Source organism: Cibotium barometz, chromosome 49 (genome assembly GCF_041138505.1).
Source record: "Cibotium barometz isolate CiBa-2024 chromosome 49, ASM4113850v1, whole genome shotgun sequence".
Taxonomy (NCBI): Eukaryota; Viridiplantae; Streptophyta; class Polypodiopsida; order Cyatheales; family Cibotiaceae; genus Cibotium; species Cibotium barometz.
Window position 1 is genome coordinate 21,419,293 of NC_141094.1, and position 19,176 is coordinate 21,438,468.

Consider the following 19,176-nt stretch of genomic DNA (forward strand, 5'->3'; position numbering starts at 1 on the left):
ATGTGCATATTCCTATTTATTGATTTTTCCATTTCCACTATGGTTTTGCCATATAAACCATGATATTGCCCCTTAATCATTTAATCTTAGCCCAATTTAATTTATTGTACACACACTTTGCCTTTTTCCAATTTAATTAATTTTCCCTAAGGTGTTAAAACCATATTTTTGACCAAGCATTTGGCTCAAGGGTAAATTATATATTTCGGATTCAATTAATGGGCTCAAATTTTACAAATTCTTTATGGTCAATAGACTCACACACATGTGCACATACGCACATGTGCATACGAGCATCACTATTGACCTTTGTTAATTTTTCTAAGCAGGTAAACCTTACTAATTAAAGCCATTTTTTATTATTTCAACCCAGTGAAACTTATTCCCAAGGCTTTTACCCAACTATGAGTAAATTTATATACGTAACATTATTTTTACACATTTTCTTCCCCCTAAAAATGCACAATTTTATCAATTTATAAGCTAAAAATTCTTTCTCTAATGTTTTCTTTCACAAGGAGGAGGAGGGATCTTACAAAGATGGTCAATGTGAATCAATTTGGATAGTTCAATTTTTGTTTTCTTGTTCTTTGTTGCATTTTAAAAGGCCAAGATTGCTCTAGGAAAGTCGAATGTCATGGATTTAATGGACTGAAGTGCATGTTTCTATTTTCTTTTTGAGTGATGATGTTTAAAATGATTGCAAGTCAACTTGTTAAAACAAAGTGTTCACACTAAAATCTTTGGAAATGTAAGCGGATACTCCATTATTGTTGATCTAACTAATCACTCTTGGCCCATCTCATTACTTTTGGCACACGTCCACCCCTCTAGGATTGCCAAGCATCCTCTCCATCATCAACCTTCTCCTCGACCCATCCCCACGTCTCAAAAGACCTTATAGAAAACAAAAAGATCTTCACCCTCCCCTTTCCTCAATAATACGCCTCTAGTTGGTTAGCAGCCTCACTATGTAGCACCTTTCTTAAAAAAAGCATAGAAGGTGCATGCACAAGCAAGTCATGGCACCCGCTCGTCAGGTTTTCATTCGAAAAAAAAGAGAAGGGCATATAGGCCAACATATTCTTCTCTCTCAACAATATTACTCTTACTCTTAAGAATTTATCATTTCTTCCTTAAAGGCAATAAATCTCTCTCTCTCTCTCTCTCTCTCTCTCACTCACTCCACACACACACACACACACACGTACGTATGCACATGTCAAAAAGTAATTTTATCGCCAGCCGATTAAATATCATGCAATATTATCATGGTTTGGTATTTGGCAAGCTCACAAGGACCGGAGCCAAGAAGACTATTCAAGAGATCTCACTAAGGAGGACTTAAGTGAAAAGGACCCTGTGAGACAGAAGCTACCGCGAGAATCCTGCTGCTGCTTGATAGACTAACACATACATTTGTCTCATGTGATCGTAAATATATACATTTATTTCTGTTTCACTTAATATAATAATTAAGTTCCTCGCCAAATAAAAATAAAAATAATGCAACCTTTGGGCGCCTTAGGTGTGGGGGATCCCGACCCAGGACTGTTGTTGAAGGTCGAAAACTTGGGTTCACGTCCGAGAAGAGTTTTCATGAACAACCTCTCCATGGCAAATCTGTGCCTCATCTGCGTCCTCCTCCTGTTTTGCCCATTTCTTACACCGGGGGAGGATGTCAAAGGTCGTGTTCTGGAGCTAACGGATGCCACTTTCGATGCCGCCATCGCCAAGCACGACCACATCCTCGTCGACTTCTATGCCCCATGGTGCGGCCATTGCAAGAAGCTCTCTCCGGAGGTAAGCTCCATCGCTTTTTGTCTGCTCAATTGTTATTTGGTCCATTGATGCTCCTCTGTACTATTAATTGTACGGGAGGATGTGTACGGACATACCGTTCATGTAGATCTTTGTTTTCAACATCGCACGAATGATGGTGCGTTTTTGTTTTTTGAAATCAATAGAAAGGGGAGGCTTGAAAACCTACTCCCTAGTATGTGTAGGAGTCCATCACCTCTACTGGTTCTCCTTTGTATGTGAAATTATTCATGTTCATTTATACGCAGAGGTATGAGAAATGAGATCTAACTTCCTTTTGTCCTGAGAGCTTTTGAAGCCCTCATGTATTTGCACCATATCATTTGCGTACAGTAGAATAGCATTAAGAGTATCTCTCAATAGAGAACCATCCCCTCCTGACTTCTCAATACAATTAGTCACCTCATCAATGTGAAGACGAAACAGAGTTGGGGATACAGACAGCCTTGCTTAACTTAGACATCCTTGGTGCAGTTCACACCATTCCCAAATCAGCTAACAGAGCCTTTGCAGCCCAAATCAGGGGCAGATTTATTGTAGCCGAAATCAGCTCATAGAGTTATTGCAGCTTAAACGAGTTGATCTGGAAATCAAAAGCATGGAGTCAATCAAAGAGCTTTCTTCCCAGAATAGTATCAAAACCCCAGAAAATGGCAACATTAGACCAGCAGGCGCCTCCTTAATAGCTACCGCCAAGTTGAAAATGTGATTTAAAGTGGAGTGATTATATCATGTCGTTTGAATCTCTGCAGAAGTTCTTATCAAACAATAGAGTGCTAAGGCTAGATAATATGTTGTCTTCAAAAAGCATAATCAGACTGGTCTGAGGCCCAGTTTCTCTCTCTTACTTGCCAATGCTTTCTTTCTGATTCATTCTGCCTGCTGGATAAGCACATCTTTCTCAACTTCTTTCGGATGCTGGACCTCGTTGTCTTGTTTTGCTGCTCCAAATATTTGGTCTAACATAGTGTTCTGCGGGTCTGAGCCGTTCTAGTGCCATCTGTTGCTCTTGGGCTTTGATGAGCTCTCTAAAGCTTGTAGGCTTGTCTTTCTTAGTTGAACGTAGCCCTGTTAGCAGTCATCTCCTGTCTGTACCATAGTGCTCACAGAGGGCCCTTGTTGTGGGTGTGCCCCCCCAGGAGCTTTGCTCAGTTTCTCCCATTTTTCCATATATTTTTCCTATTTTACTGGTCGTGGGTGGCTCTCCGTTCTGGCCACCTGTTTTGTACCTGGCCGACTGCCTGTATGCAGTTGTGGAGATCCCCAGCAGCCAGTCGGCTGTCTTATGGCTGACCGACCAGCATAGGGGGGTATAAATACCACCCCTACCCCCACTTCAATATGTTGTACCAGATCTATTGTATATAGCAGAGTTTATACAGCTTCTCTCTCTCTCTCGTCTGCGTTTGCTCTTCCACACTCAGTTCTGCATTTGCAGGCTGGTGGTTCTCTCTTGTGTTTGCCCATCTTCATCGTGGAGTCTTGTTGCGTGTGCTCTCAGTTGTTTGTCTCATAGCCGTTGCGTATTCCGACATGGTATCAGAGCCCCAGGTGGCTTGAAGGTTGGAGACATTGGAGAGCTTGCGGGACTGTTTCTTGAAGACCTTGGAGAGCTTGCGGGACTGCTAGTTTTTTGGTGCTGATTGGAGATCTCTTGGGCTGTTCTGGACTTGGAGATTGGGTAGAAGGCTGTTGGACAGCCACCTTGCATATTAGTTGCAGCTTCTTCTTCATTTTTTTTTTCCGCCCTCCCTCCCTTCACAAAACCAAAGTAACCCCCCCGAGATGGCAGACTTGCTTTAGATGGCTGAGAAGCACGTGAAGATCCCTACTCTCCCCACGTTTCCGATGGATCGACAATTGGATGGGACCAACTATGGCATCTAGAAGGGTATGATGGAGTCTGTATTTGAGTCTTATGACTTGGTTGATTTCATTATTGTTGGTGTTCCATGGCCAGAGTTGGAGGATGGGGAGCTGTTCCCCTCTACTTGGAAAGAACGGGAGGCTCAGGAGGCACAGTTGTGGGATCGTGTCAATGCCCATGTGCGTTCTTTCATCTTCCTTAATTGCACACCACAGGTGATTAATCATATAAAACATATGACGCTGGCACAAATCTGGCGCGACAAATATAAATAAATATGTCCTGGTCTTCCTATGGAGTGACAATCCCATAGGTAAGACACCATCCTAGTCATACACGGGTGGCACCAACAGGCTCCCGTCCATATAGCACGAAGCAAATCACACACAGGTGACACGAAACTGGTTCCCGTCCATGTGACGCAGCACTAATCGCACACGGGTGGCATGGATCTGGCTCCCGTCCATGTGACACCATAAAACTGGCCCTTTAACATGGGACACTGGCCTGGCCCCATGTGAACATGGCACAAATCTGGCCGCTCTATGGAGTGACAGTCCCATAGACCTCTCGTCCTGGCCTCTTCCGAAGCCTAGCTTTCTTAAATTTCAGCAATACCTAATCACCTTCCTTGACTTGCATCTCTTCTATGCTTGTGAGCAACCCTTTTATGCTTATCTTGTGACCTTGCAATGGCTGTCCGCACCTGAGCAAAGGTTACATCCAAGTCACACACATACTCATTAGCTGCAAAAATCTCATCTTTGTACGAAGGATGGGTGGCAAGATCACTCTGCCATAAATAATCTCAAACAGGGCCTATCCTGTGGAGGCATGAACTGTGTTGTTGTAGGCAAACTCTACAAGTGGAAGATACTTCTCCCGTGCAGTCTTTTGATCTGCCACATAACACTTCAACAAATCCAACACGGCTACATCATTCCCATGCTGGGATCTAGGCAAGTCCATAATAAAGTCCATAGTAATACTTTCCCATGGCTGCGAGGGAATAGGCAATGGCTGAAGCAAACTTGGAGGCTTTTGCCTGTCAAATTTCACCTTTTGGCAAGTAAGACATGCACGTACATATGCCTCAATGTCTTTATGCATGCTTGGCCAAAAGAAATATCTCTCAATCATGCGTGTAGTAGGCATGATACCTCGATGACCAGCATAAGGTGGAGCGTGACATTCTTCCATAACCTTTGGACGCATATCCTTCACTACACATAAGCAGTTATCCTTCATAAGATAATCCTCTTTAATCACATAAGAGGCATGTGAGTGACCAGCCATCAAATCAGTCCATATATGGCAAAAATCAGCATCCAAATGATACAAATCTCGCATGGTAGATAAGTCCCCGTGAGAGGCCACTGAAATTGCAGCCACATAAGGCCCCCTAGATAATGCATCTGTCACCACATTTTTCTTTCTCGGAGTATATACAATTTGAAAATGAAACATGGAAAGAAAGTTTGCCGTTCTCATCTGCTTCTCCGAAAGCTTTGTTTGAGATAGAAAGTATCTCAAGCTTTGATGGAGTCCTATGCTCCTGCTCATTCTTGGAGAAAACCAAGATGTCATCAAAGAATATACCTGTGAATTTTTGATGGGGTCAGAATATCCTATCCATCATACGATTGAATGTGGCTGGGGCATTGGTGCGACCAAAAGGCATCACCAAAAATTTATACAATCCAAAAGCTGTCCTGAATGCAGTTTTGTGGACATCCTGTGGCACCACTCGTATCTGGTGATAACCACTCTTCAAATCATTACGGCTGAAACAAGCTGAGCCATCAAGCTTATCCAAAATGTCATCAATACGCGGGATTGGAAATCTATTCTTGATGGTGATCTTATTTAGAGCTCTATAATCCACACACATGCAGAATGACCCATCTTTCTTTTGAACAAGAAGCACGGGAGAGCAATAAGGAGAGGAACTTGGCTGAACCAAACCTTTCTCCAAAAGCTCATTAACCTGCTTCATGATCTCTTGTTGTGTGGCACTCACACGATATGCAGGTTTGTTAGGTGGAGAACTACCTGGCACAAGATCTATGCGATGATCCTCGGGCCTTTGAGGAGGTAATGCTCCTAGCAATGCATCAGCAAAACAATCTTTGTATGCATGAAGAAAATTCAGCCTATCTTGAGCATAGTTTCCAGAAACGCCGTTTTTGGCCCACCGAAAACGTTTCGGAAACGTTTCCGTTTTTGGAAACGGCGTTTCCAAGGTGTTATTTTTCCCAGGGTTTAGAAACCCGCGTGCTCTCTTTCGCCGGCATTTTGCGCCTTGTTTCCGCCGCCTGTTTGGAGCTGCTCTACCCATCTACCTTGCCCTCTACTCCTCTACCTCCACATCAGCCCTCTACCACGCCCTCTACCTCTCTACTTGGGGCCTCCACCTTTGCCATCTAAGCTCTACCAAGCAAGAAGGAGTCGCACCTTGCTCGCAGCCTGCAGGACCAGAAAAACAGCCTCCACTTCTCGAATCTCTCCGAGTCTTCCGACCTCGAACCGCACAAGTAAGTTAAGTAACATGGCTCGGACTCCGGATCCTTTTTGGCAGCATGTGGAGCAAGTGGGGGGTTATGCAGGATCTGGTGGCTCCAGGAAATGGAGATGTAAATATTGTGGGTTGGTCAAAACGGGGAGTGTCACCCGTGTGAAGGACCATCTTGCTCATGTTCCAAACAAAGATGTAGGGCCATGCCCCTCTGTTCCTATAGATGTTCGGAAAAGCCTTGAAATGTGGAGGCGAACGCGTTTGGCCATTCCCGAAGAGGAAGTATCTACAACAATGGGTGGTCAAGAGCATGAAGCTGGTTCAAGTCAAGCAGCAGCAGCAAAGAGGGCCAGAGGCAGAGACACAGGATCAGATTTCTCCTCTACCTCAGTGTCGGGTATGCATGCAAGGAGGACTCCTTTGCCAGGTGATGTATCACATTCACAAGACACCCCTCCAATAAATACTGTACAAAGGGCTAGCATCCAAGCAGGATTTCAAAAGCAAGCAATTGCAGAGGCAACTAGGGAGCTCACCCGGATGTTCATACGGTGTGCCATTCCCTTTCATGTGGCCAAGACAAATCAATGGAGGAAGACCATGAGGGCCATCAGCCGCATTGGATGCGAGTGGGATGGCCCTACATCTGAGGCTCTGCGAACACGAGAGCTAAAGCGGGAAAAATCATGCATAGAAGTGCAGCTAGAGCCCTTGAAGGAAACATGGAAAAAGTATGGCTGCACTATATTGTGTGATGGGTGGTCAGATGTACGCAGGAGAAATGTATACAATGTTTTGGTGTCATGCTGCAAAGGCACTATGTTTTTGAAAGCCATTGATGCCTCCCTCCTAGGTCTCACAGTTACAGGTGCATTTATTTGGACACATATAAGGGAGGCTATAGTGCAAGTTGGGCCTGAGAATGTTGTGCAGGTGGTGACAGATAATGGAAGTAATTGTAAGTCTATGGGCTCTATGCTAGAGGATGAATTTCCAGCCATTGTGTGGACCCCTTGTGCATCACATAGCCTCGACTTATTGATTGAGGACATAGGTCAAATACAATGGGTTGAAGCCATCTTTTGCACCGCACGAAGCATGGTGAAGTTTGTGAAGAAGAGGCCAAAAGTCTTGAGCATGTATCGGGCCTACAGCACTCTTGAGCTATTGCAGCCTGCAACCACTAGATTTGCATACATGTTCATTGTGCTTGAGAGACTCCTGTGAGTTCGCAGAGAGTTGGTACGCATTGTCTACTCAAATGAATGGCTAGAGTGGGATGAGAGAGAGAGCCCCAAGGCAAGAGCTTTTGTGCGTGATGTCATGAGAGAGGAGTGGTGGGTAGAGGTTGAGGGGTTGATCAAAACTCTCAACCCCATCTACACAGTGTTACGCATTACAGACATGGAGGGCAGTACTCTAGGCCTTTTATACGAGTACATGGACAAGATTGGGGAGGCTCTCAACAAGCAAGACTACTTGAGAGCAGAGCAGTAAGTCTCCTCAGTCATGGCTACCCTTGCTTTACTTCTTATCTTTATTTTACTCTTGAGTCTTTACATTGGTCTCGACTCTTGACTCTTGTTTTTTGTCCTTTTTTATCTTATGGTTTGATCTCTAAAGGGTTGATGAAATCAAGGCTGTGTGGAATCGGCGATGGGATTGGTTTCACAGGCCGATTCATGCAGTAGCACATGTATTGCATCCTTTGTGGCGAGATGAGGAGCAATACGAGAACGAGGAGCTAGAAGAAGGCTTCATGACATACATGAGGAACTTGACATCTGGTAATGTGCACATGCTGAAATGTATAGAGGATGATCTCTTGGCCTTTCGCAACCAGACAGGGAGCTTTGGTCGAGAGACTGCAAAGCTTCGAGAGACTGAGCTACAGCCTGTCTCATGGTGGGAGAAGTATGGAAATTGTGCTCCCACGCTGGTAATTCACTACCCTTAACTACAGTTTACATAGTACACTGTACAATGTGCATCTTTCTTGTTTCCACTTAGTTCTAATTTCTAATTGTATGTGCATTTCAATAACAGAAACGCATCGCCATTCGAGTGCTCTCACAGGATTGCAGTTCGGGTCCATGTGAGAGGAATTGGAGCACTTGGGCCCTCTTCCATACAAAGAAGAGGAATAGGCTGAGTACCGCTCAGCTAGAGCGGTTGGTGTTTTGTCATTGCAACCTCCAGCTCCTTGAGAGGAATGCCCGACATCCGGAGCCTTCGCAGGTGAATGTGGATAAGATCGACATCAGGAGGGAGAGGTTCATCCCAGAGATCCCACGGAATGAGCGTGATCTGTACACCTTGCTTTATGAGGAGCTGACAGTGCCGAGCCACAACACCCGCTGCACCAGAGGCAGAGGGGGGGATCCATCGCTTCCACTTCAGCAGAGGCAGAGGACCACGATCCTACCATTTCTTCATCTGAGCCTGACTCTCATGAGTCGGAGGATGATTCCTCCATGGATGATCTTGATGAGTGATTTTTGGAGCACTTAGCTCTAGGATTTTGTCATGCCAACAGCTGCTGCCAGCCTGCCAGCCACATGGATATTTTTTGATCATGGATGATGGATGATGGATGATGGATGATGGATCTTGTTTTGTATTGACTCTTTTGAGGCTTGAGCCTTGAGCCTACAGTTGTCATTTCTGAATTTTGATCTATCATTTGAGTCTTTGACATTGAACTTGAGCAAAGATGTATTTTTCAAGCTTTTGTAATGTTTTTATTAATTATATATGTATGTATTAAACCCTAAAACCGAAACTCCGTTTCCCCGTTTCTTCCCGAAGGCCGAAACTCCGAAACTCCGTTTCCCGCCGTGCTCCGCACCCCCGTTTCCGAAACTCGTGGAAACTATGGCCACGGTAAAGGCAGTTGAGACTTTCTTTTATTGACCGACCTTGAGAAGAGATGTTGATGCTTTTGTTAGGCAATGCATCGTATGTCAAAAGACACCAGGGTTACTTCAGCCTTTACCTATTCCAGATAGACCATGGGAGAGCATTGCCATGGATTTTATATTTGATCTTCCGAGGACACAAATGGGGAATGATGGCATTTGGACTATCATATGCAGGTTCAATAAGCAGGCTCATTTCATTCCCAAGCGTAAGACGATCAAAGTTGATCACATGGTGAAGTTGTTCATGGCAAACATCTTCAAGTATCATGGCATGCCTTCGTCTATCATTAGTGACCGTGATCCACGGATGACGAGTTATTTTGGAGAGGGTTGTTTGACAACATGGGTACAACTCTCAAGTTTTCATCTTCGTTTCATCCACAAACAGATGGTTAATCGGAAGAGGCTAATTCTACAGTGTTAGATCTTCTTAAGTGTTATGTGTCAGAGCACAAGCAACAATGGGAAAAGTATCTTCCTTTGGTGGAGTTTGCTTATAACAACACCGTCCATACCTCGACGGGTAAGGCGTCTTTTGAGATTGTGGAAGGAGGGAAGAAGGTACCACCTATTTTGCACATAAAGGATAAGATCTTTGAGGCTGGCCAGTATGTGGAGAACATGGATGAAGCTTATCGGAAAGTTAAGTTGGCACTCCAGAAAACTCAGCAAAAGCAAAAGAAAGCAGCAGACCGTCACAGACGTGCATTAGAGTTTGCATTGGGTGATTGGGTTCTTTTGCGATTTGAGAAAGCTAGGCTCAAAAAGATGAAGGGTAAAGAGCGCTTATTCCCTAAGTTGAGCATGCGCTATTATGGACCTTTTCAGGTATTGGAAAAGATTGGTGAGGTGGCCTATCGTTTGAAGCTACCAGATCACTGGAGGATTCACAATGCATTTCATGTGAGTCTACTTAGACCTTTCGGTGGGGATGTGCCTGAGGATGTATCAGATGAGGCTTAGCCGGAAGTTGAGGAACTTGATGAGGTTCTTATTCCAGAGCAGATACTGGCACATAAGGAAAGAAAGGTACAAGGTAAAGTTTCCCGTCGCTATCTTGTGAAGTTCAAGAACTGTTCACCGATGGATGCGAAGTGGATGGCGGAGGGTGACTTAGCAGATTCACCTCAGGTGTTGCAGCTTTATCTTGATGCCTTTGAGTTGGAGCCGACTCTTGTTACGGCTCATTCAGGTTTTGTGACATGTGAGAGCTTATGACCGTCGTAAACACAACCTTAGTCTAGATAAACTGCACTTAATGATGTTTAAGAGAGACAAATTGGTGTCAATGCAATGCAGCTATATTAGATGAATGAATGCGGTTACAATGAGATCCAAATGGATCTGTACTGCTGAATATGCTGCCTATATGCTGAATATGCTGAATGAATTGCTGTCCACTATCTTTCCCTTGTTTCCTGGGAAGGAAAAGCTCAAGGGAGGCTTTGGAACAGATACTGAATGCTGACCTGGTGATGAAACGCAGATGCGATTGCAGATCTGATGGGCTGAACTGAATGCGTTTGCTGATGATGATGCTGAGGATGATGTGTTTGCTGAATGCTGATGCGTTGGCTGGTTATGCTGCTCCCAATGCTTCCTGGAGGAGATGCGTTGGAGAACACACTGCTGAATGCTTCTCTGATGAGCTTGCTATGCTGAATGGAGAGGCTCTTCTATTTATATGAGTGAGGGCTGCTGGTCGGCCAGCATTAATGCAGTCGGCCAGCTAGTGAATGTCCACGACTGGGCATAAATACCATAAATGTCATGGCCCTGTGAAAATGGAGCAGGACAAGTGTGGGCATGGTGGTTGCAGAGTCAAAATATTTTATGATTCACATGGGGGGTGCCCGGACAGAGTTTAAGATGTGTGGACATCCCTAGGTGTGAAGGGGGGAACTAGAAACATTAAGTTTTAATGTTTATTGAAGTTTGCCCCTAGGCCTTAGTGGCCCTAGGAACTTATTAAAGTTTGGGGCCCTAGGGATTAATTTGGGGAGGAGTGTTTCTCTCTCCTCTCTCTCTCTCTCTTCCCTTTTTGGGAGTCGTGGAGTAAAAGTGGAGGAGTTCTTGATGCGCATGTTGACAAGCGTGGAAAAGCTCAAGAGAAGGCAGGCGACTGCTGCACATGTGTGCTTGCTGCTGTTTTTCTGAAAACTGAGTGTTGAAGAAGGCTGTACAACAGCCGTACACCTCTGTACGACTGTTGCACCGTTGCTGCAGGCAGCGACGAGCTGAGGAACAGAAGCTGCTACAACAGGCGACTGGTCAACAGAGGGCAGCAGGTTCAGGTACAGGCCGTACAGCCCTGTACGACAGCTGTACAGTGTACGGACAGGGCTGACGCACGCTTTTCAAAGTTCAGTAGCTGCAGGCGGCGACTGTCAGGTGGCTGGACAGACCTGAATACACAGATTCAGGTTGGTACAGGAGAGGACAGCAGGCTGTTCATGCAAGTACAACTCCTGGCACGTATCCCGAGGCGGTACAGACGGGTACAGTGCTGATTTTCAGATCTGTATTTTCAAGGACAGCATAAGAGTGAACATCAGGAGGAGGATACAGGCAAGAACAAGCACACGTGTGAAGCAGGGTTGTGGATACAAGTGCCTGCAAGTACAGATTGGTGCTGTTGCTTCCTCCAGTGTTGTTTCACGAGCTGAACTTGGTAAGCTCTGTTTCTGTTCATCTATCTCTCTTTCTACTACTTGATGTCTGTTGCAGATATGTGTTATCTGGCCCCTTGTGAGAGGAGGGGTATGGCAGATTGACAAGGGTTGAGACAGAGACTGGACAGCACATGTATGTTTGAGCTGAGAAGATGTATCATGCACTTGAGTTATGCCAGATGTATGCCCATGGCTGGTCTGCTTAGTGATCTTGGCTGATCAATTTCTCCAATAGTAATACAATTTACTTAAGGGAGGGGTCGGCTGTTCCGGCTCATTGTGTGTCTCTTGTCAATTCAGCAATTTACTTCTTGTATATGAGTAAGTGTCTTCAAATCTTAGTGTATTTAAGTGTATTGATTAGCAATTGTGTTCAACCAAGTTACACGCACCCAGCCATCTGCTCTCTACAATCCAGCCAATCAGCGTGTAAGTGCTGTCACGCGTGTGGTGATGAGTCCACTATACCTATTCGTAGTGAGGGCAGGTTAGAGATCGTTCTCGATGACAGAGGGGGGAAGCATTACGCCCAGGTTCTTTTTGTCCCATCTCTTGGTTTTCATCTGTTGTCAATGCATGAGGTTTGCAAGACTGGTGTAGGGGTGGAGTTTGATGAGCATTTTGTTGCTCTACGGGACAAAGCGACAGGCCAGGTTGTATGGGAAGGTGGAGTGGAGAATGGGATTTACAAATTCTCAGCACTCTCTCTTACAAGTTCTCAGTTAGGTGATGTGTGGCAGTTTCATTGTGACCACTTGAATGTGGATATGTTGCAGCAGGCTTTCTGGGACCAGATGATCGATGGCTTGCCAGATGTTGGCAGTAGTAGGCAGGGACATTCTAGTTCTTGCATTCGTCAATTAGAGGAGCCTTTATAGGTGAACTATGCTTTGATGTCTCATATCATTCAGGACAAGGAGCCTCCTGTAGTTGAGGAAGCTCTTTCCCAGGGGACTTGTAGGAAAGCCAAGCAAGTGGCGGATGGTGACTTGCAGGAGGTGGTTGTTGAGGAACCTCCAGGCTTTGAGGTTCCGGGTTCAGAGGGGGTGATTTACAGGTTCCGGAAGGCCTTTAATGGTCTTTAGCAGGTTCCCAGGACTTGGCATACCAAAGTTACAGTTGATGATCCTTGTGAGCTGGTTGATGCCTCTTTGTTTCGGAAGTAGTTTGGTTCATTGATTTGGTTGCTGAACATCAGATTGGACTTGAGCTTCCCGGTGGGGCCGTTGAGCTCATTCATGCAAACGCCTTTGAAGACTCAGTGGGACGCAAGATTGCGGATCTTGCGGTATCTGCAGAGTACGAAGGATCTTGGACTCTTCTATGATACTAGAGAGGGAACGATGGATGGAGTTAGACTCCAAGGTTGGAGTGACTCAGATTGGGGAGGAGATCCAGACACGAGGAGATCTTCATTAGGCTACAGTTTTACCCTTGGCTCAGGAGCTGTTTCATGGAGCAGCAAGAGGCAGCCAACTTTTGCCTTGTTGTCTACGGAGGTAGAGTACCGGGCTGCTTGTGCTGCTGCTTCGAGGTTGTGTGGCTGCGGAGGTTACTTGGCGAGATTGGGTTTTCCCTGGAGGACCCACAGTCATCCAGAGTCACTTTGTTCGTGAGAAGATTTTTGCCAATGACATCTTGCTAGAGGTTTGTTCGACAAAAGACAATGTGGCGGACCTCTTCACGAAGTCTCTACCTCAGGCGATGCTCCGGCAATACTCCAGCTCACTGGGGTTGGTTCCACATCTAGGAGCTGAGAGGGGGTGTTAGTAGTCATCTCCTGTCTGTACCATAGTGCTCACAGAGGGCCCTTCTTGTGGGTGTTCCCGCCCAGGAGCTTTGCTCAGTTTTCCATTTTTCCATATATTTTTCCTATTTTACTGGTCGTGGGGGGTTGTCAATTTTGGTCGTCTGTTTTGTACTTGGCCGACTGCCTGTATGCAGTTGTGGAGATCCCCAACAGCCAGTCGGCTGTCTTATGGCTGACTAACCAGCAAAGGGAGGTGGTATAAATACCACTCCTACCCCCACTTCAGTATGTTGTACCAGATCTATTGTATATAGCAGAGTTTATACAGCTTCTCTCTCTCTCTCTCTCTCTCTCTCTCTCTCTTTTGCGTTTTCTCTTCCACACTCAGTTCTGCGTTTGCAGGCTGGTGGTTCTCTCTTGCGTTTGCTAATCTTCATCGTGGAGTCTTGTTGCGTGTACTCTCAGTTGTTTGTCTCATATCCGCTGTGTATTCCGACAAGCCCTTCCACTGTTGCATGATCTACATGTTTAATTGCTGGCTTTCCATCATCTGAAGGATGGAATTTATCATCAGGTCTGATGGGGATTAGTGAGAGATCGGAGCTAAGGCACTGGATAAGCAACGGTTCCTCCTCAAATATGCTCCTCGTCATGCCATGGAGCTGCAAGTGGGCGGCTCGGCATGTTGGTATGGGATGCTAGGCTAGGGTCATCTAGGCTTGGCAGGCTTGCGACAATCTGAACCCAGGCCTGGGTGTGATTCAAGGTATTGAACCTACGGTTGGTCGTTGAGTTGTATAAGGTCCCCCTCTTCCTAAATAGGGAAAACCATAAGATAGTCTACTAAGTCTAACTCGAAAAAAATTTCCTACTCGTCGACACCTTGACCATGTAAAGATACAAGGATACGATTGATAGGTAAGACCTAGTTCTACCCCGCAAGGGAAGCGTAGTCTTCTAAATGACTCTTAAAATCGAATCACCCATAGAGTGATTGATCTTAATTTGGGTAACCTCCATTCTTGATTCCTAGAGACAACGCTTTTTTCCCCATCTATGCGAGGCACAACCGTTGACCTAATCCTCTAGAGTAGGGTTGCCCAGGGACCTATTTATCTAGCGCGTAGTCTTCAATTAATTTGTTGGAAAGCTATCCGATTAATCGGGTTCACCCATTCATAGGATGGTGCCGTTAGGGCATTCCATCCTTCCGCTTTTCACCCAACTCGTGCATCAATTTTGTTTTCTAATTAATCCTACCACATTGTTTGACATAAATAAACAAGTTCCTTAATTAATGACCTTCACAGTGTTCGTTTAAACAGCCTTTAACAATGATACAATAATACTAGCAAACAAGGGATTTAAAAAAAATAAATACAATGTTCAAAACTATCCATAGCCAGATCCAGGCTCTCTTATTTCTTTACTTTATGCTGCTGATGATCTAGAATTCGGCCTTCTAGCCTCTATAGATTGAGCAATCCCTACGGGACCATACACCTCGTCATCAGTAGCTAGTGAGGACTCAAGCCGGCCTGTCGTTCTCTCAGGCTTCATCGCTTGATCCTCCCGCTTCTCAGAGGGATGTCTACACGCTAGGGTGGGCTTATTCACCGCACTAGCCTAGGCCTGCAGAACTAGGCAGCATCATAATACTTGCCTAAACTGGCGAATCTCATCTTTCCAATGGTAGGAGGGATACCTTGAACCGACTCCGAGCCTCGCTAACGTCGTCGTCGGCTACACAGCATGGAAACGGGGTCAACATTAAGGCAGCGAGAAGATGTACTTGTACTTTTAACTTAATCAAGATAACAACACATTGCTTGACCAAAAAACAACATCATTTCTCGAGAAAGCAACGTTTCACAAGAATTTTGGTATTTTCAAAGCAAGGAAAAGTAACCACTTCTTTCTTACATAATTAATGTTAATATTAAAAATCAATCAAAAAACCTCTTTTTTAAACGATTATTAAGCTAACTTGGCCATTAGTTCCTTGTGGGACTCCCAAGGGGGGAGTTGGGACCGCATTTGGAGTATTCCCTCTAGGGTCGTCATTATGCATGCTCTTCGAGGTAGTATTTTGGGGTCTTCGTGGAGGAGTCATTCTATCCACTTTCTCGCAACCCGCGTCACAGCGAACTCAACGCTTCAGCCGGATCACGAATCAGAGTTCATTTGCTCACTTTATGAGCATAAAACTCTTAGGTGGGAATCACCTCTAAGAGCCAAAGAACCCTTACTAAAGTCACCGCAAATGTGGGGGTGTCACGTGCATCCCGCACTTGGATGCCACGTGGACATTCTGTACAGTAGGTGCAGGACCTGGGATGGTGAACTGGTCCCATGTGAGCCCAGTCCGGGACGAGTCAGCCAGGGATCCATCTCAGTCGTCCGAGGTCAGGTGTGCATTGTCCTGCACATGAAGCAGTGCCAGTCCGCGCTGTGAGTCTCCCTCTGGAATGATGTCAGATGTGCTGTGTATCTGGTTTGCAACTGGATGCCAGACATCTGAAGGCATGTAGTTTGCATGTAGAGATGGGGTCAGCCCATAGGGCTACCCCAGGGCAAGGTTTTGCATTGGCATACTTAGCATGGGCATGGGGGAGGTGTAGAACCACCCCCAAGGGGCCAGGAGGGCCCAAGACTTTGCCCACCAGCCAAGGCAAGGGCTGGAAGGACAGTCGGCCAGGCCTAGGGCTGCTGGACAGGCAGCCGACAGGGGTAGAAGCCCTGCCCAGCCAGTCGGCCAGGTGTGGGGGGCAGTCCCCACACCCATGCGCAGATGCCCAGCACCCTGGTGCTGTCCCAGAATTACATGCGCAGGCTGGACAGAATTTATTATGGTGTGAATTCATTTATTGCACAAGACACAGTCGTGAGGCTGTCCTGAAGACAGCCGACTGCAGGATATGAGGGGTATAAAAGCCCAAGTCTTAAATCATTTCTTCCATCTCATAATTCACCAAGAGCCTCAAGCATTCAAGGGCCAGGACAGCCAAGGGTTTGCTAAAGCTAAGGGGTGAAGGACTGAAGGTCAAGGGCAGGTTTTCCAGCCAAGAAAAGGTCAAGTACTTTGTATTTGTTTCAGATTTACATCATTCTAATAAAGCAAATACACCATCCGTGGTGGGGGCCCTACAGAGGGTAATTGGGACCCAATACTGTGTCCTTCTCCATCTCCCCCTTCTCTCTCTATTTTTCTGCACATCGTCTTTCAGTTGTGCGTTAATTCCGTCGCGAAAAGAGTGCTGTTTTCTGAGTTTTGAAGTACCGATCCTTCTCCGAAGCTTCCGCATATTACAGTGGTATCAGAGCCTACTTCAAGGACGAAGATTCAGCAAAGAAAGCCAGAAAATTTTTTCGCTCGTGTGGTTGGTTTTTAGACGCCGGTGGACTACCCCTTTCGGAGTGACTCCTGTCCCTCGAAGGACAGTTGGTTTTTAGCCTCCGGAAGCCTTCGGAAGTCTCCCACACAGATAGTGGATGGTCAGATTGCGTTCCGGAAAGGAACTGCATTTTCCCGCTATGGCGAACTTTGGCGACGAGAGAGAACCAGAACCATGGGACCAGAGTGCACCAGGCAGCCCAGCTAGGGCACCCGGCTTGAGTGTACAAGACATGTTCCAGCAGATGATGCGAGCAATCGCAGACCAGACAACCAAGTTGGACGAGCAGAAGGCGCGGATTTTGGCTCTGGAGGAGCGTTCTCGCTCTCCAGCGTCGCGTTTTCCATCTCCTCCTCCCTCTCCTTCCGTACCCCAGATACCAGATCCTCGTCACAGGGACCCTCTCGAGGGGTCACAGCAGCAGTCAAGCTCCTTGCTTGAGATGCAGATACGGGCATTGGAGATTCGACAACGAGAAGACGAAGCCATGCGACGAGTGGAACACGAGCGTTACCTCCGAGCTTTGGACGCCAGATTGACACCGGGGGCGCCCTCGAATCATTTTCCCGAGAAAATGAACTTCAGTAGGTATAATGGTAAACTCGATCCCACTACTCTGTATTCATGGTTACATCAATTTGAAGCTTACTTTGCCGCAGTTAGGAAATCAGATATTGACAAAGTGATCTTAGCCAGTTGGTATTTGGAAGGTGAGGCCATTCCTTGGTGGACTCAGTGGGCTCATGCCCACACCAGATCAGGTATGGCAGCTTATGGGTGGGACGAGTTCGTCGGTGACCTTAAGCAGCGGTTTTTACCGCCCCACTACCTTGAGCGACTCGAAGACGAGTTCAGGGGTGCGCGTCAGAATGCGCAACCAGTCCTTCAGTTTGCCAATAGAATTTCGACCTTGTGTCTACAATTAGGCTTATCTGATGCGGACAAGAAAGGGCAGTTTTTGTATGGCTTGGACACGCACATCCAATGGGAGGTGCGTATGTTTAGACCAGCCACCTTTGAGGACGCACTCTCGCTTGCGCAGAGTGCAGAAATGAAACACAATGGTGGCAAGCCCAAGACTTCCCAGCCGGCTTCTCCCAAGGCTAACACCTCGGGGGGCAAAAGCCAGAACCAGACGGGGTCTTCCCCAGGACAGAGCCCGGGAGCCTCTGGCTCCAAGAACTCGAACAATGCGTCTAAGCTTACTCCAGACCAGAAAGCGGAGGCAGGCAAGACAGGTGGCAAGTTGAGTGCTGAGGAGCTTGCTCAGTACAGGAAGGAGGGTAGATGTTACTTTTGTCACACAAAAGGACATACTTCTCGAGATTGTCCGAAGAAGCCTCCAAAGGCCGCCGCCGCCTCCACAGCTTCCGTGGTGAGCACAGCTCCCACACAGACCCCAGTGGCTACCCCTAGTTCTTCAACCCCCGGTGCTTCAGTTGGAGCAATTATTAGCCGGGAGCTCGAAGATAAGCAGAAGGGCGCCCATGACCAGGAGTATGAGCGCAACGAATTGCTCAAGTCCTTTGGCTACATAGGTGGCCAGAGAGTCGTTGTCTTGTTTGACAGCGGCAGTACGGAGGATGTGATCACGGAAGAGGCCGCTAGACGTGCCCGTTTCGAGCTCACTCCGGTGGACAAACAAGTTGAGGGTTTTAGCACAGGTATGACTACGAGCGTCAAGTATGAAGCTCTAGGTGCTAAATTAGTCATTCAGGGCATAGAGTTTGTGCGTGATTTTATGGTTGCCCCTCTTGTAGGAGCAGACATAATTTTGGGTATCCAGTGGTTTCACAAGTTCCTTCCTGATGTCAAGTGGGACAAGCACACGTTCCAGATTGATCGGAATGTGTCAAACACCCCTGTGACCATTAAGTGTGAGCCAGGTATTCCAAACTTTCCGCTCATAAGCCACTTGCAGGCTAAGCGAGCAGTCAGGAAAGGCGCACATTGTGCGATGATTTACGTCCAGACAGCCCAGACGGTGGCCAGTGCTTCCGAGAAGTACTCGGTTCTCCATGAAAAGTTCCAGAAGATTTTTCTTCGGGACAGTCTCCCTCCCCAACTTCCCCCGTCCAGACCGGAGGATCACAAGATTGACCTCCTCCCAGGCTCGGAACCCCCGAGCAAGTTTCCATATCGCCTTTCTAAGGCAATGGAATCGGAGTTGGACCGCCAACTCCAAGAATTGTTGCAAGCTGGTTTCATCCGCCCCAGCGTGTCGCCATTTGCAGC

At 46.5% G+C, this 19,176-nt stretch overlaps 2 protein-coding genes across 3 annotated transcripts in view; both read left to right on the top strand.

Moving 5' to 3' along the window:
- The first annotated feature begins 1,516 nt into the window (after positions 1–1,516).
- The window catches only part of PDIL5-2 (PDI-like 5-2), a 29,791-nt gene continuing 12,131 nt past the window's right edge, over positions 1,517–19,176 (top strand). For both annotated transcript variants that reach the window (XM_086785997.1, XM_086785998.1), the window contains exon 1: positions 1,517–1,803. In XM_086785997.1, coding sequence (XP_086642123.1) covers positions 1,600–1,803 — 204 coding nt within the window. In that variant the 5' untranslated portion in view covers positions 1,517–1,599. The remainder of the gene's footprint in view (positions 1,804–19,176) is intronic.
- Positions 7,453–8,743, top strand: LOC147610395 (uncharacterized). The gene is made up of 3 exons (XM_086786374.1): positions 7,453–7,696; positions 7,827–8,142; positions 8,250–8,743. Exons 1-3 carry the CDS (start codon positions 7,527–7,529, stop codon positions 8,712–8,714), a joined length of 951 nt encoding a protein of 316 aa, XP_086642500.1. The 5' UTR covers positions 7,453–7,526; the 3' UTR covers positions 8,715–8,743.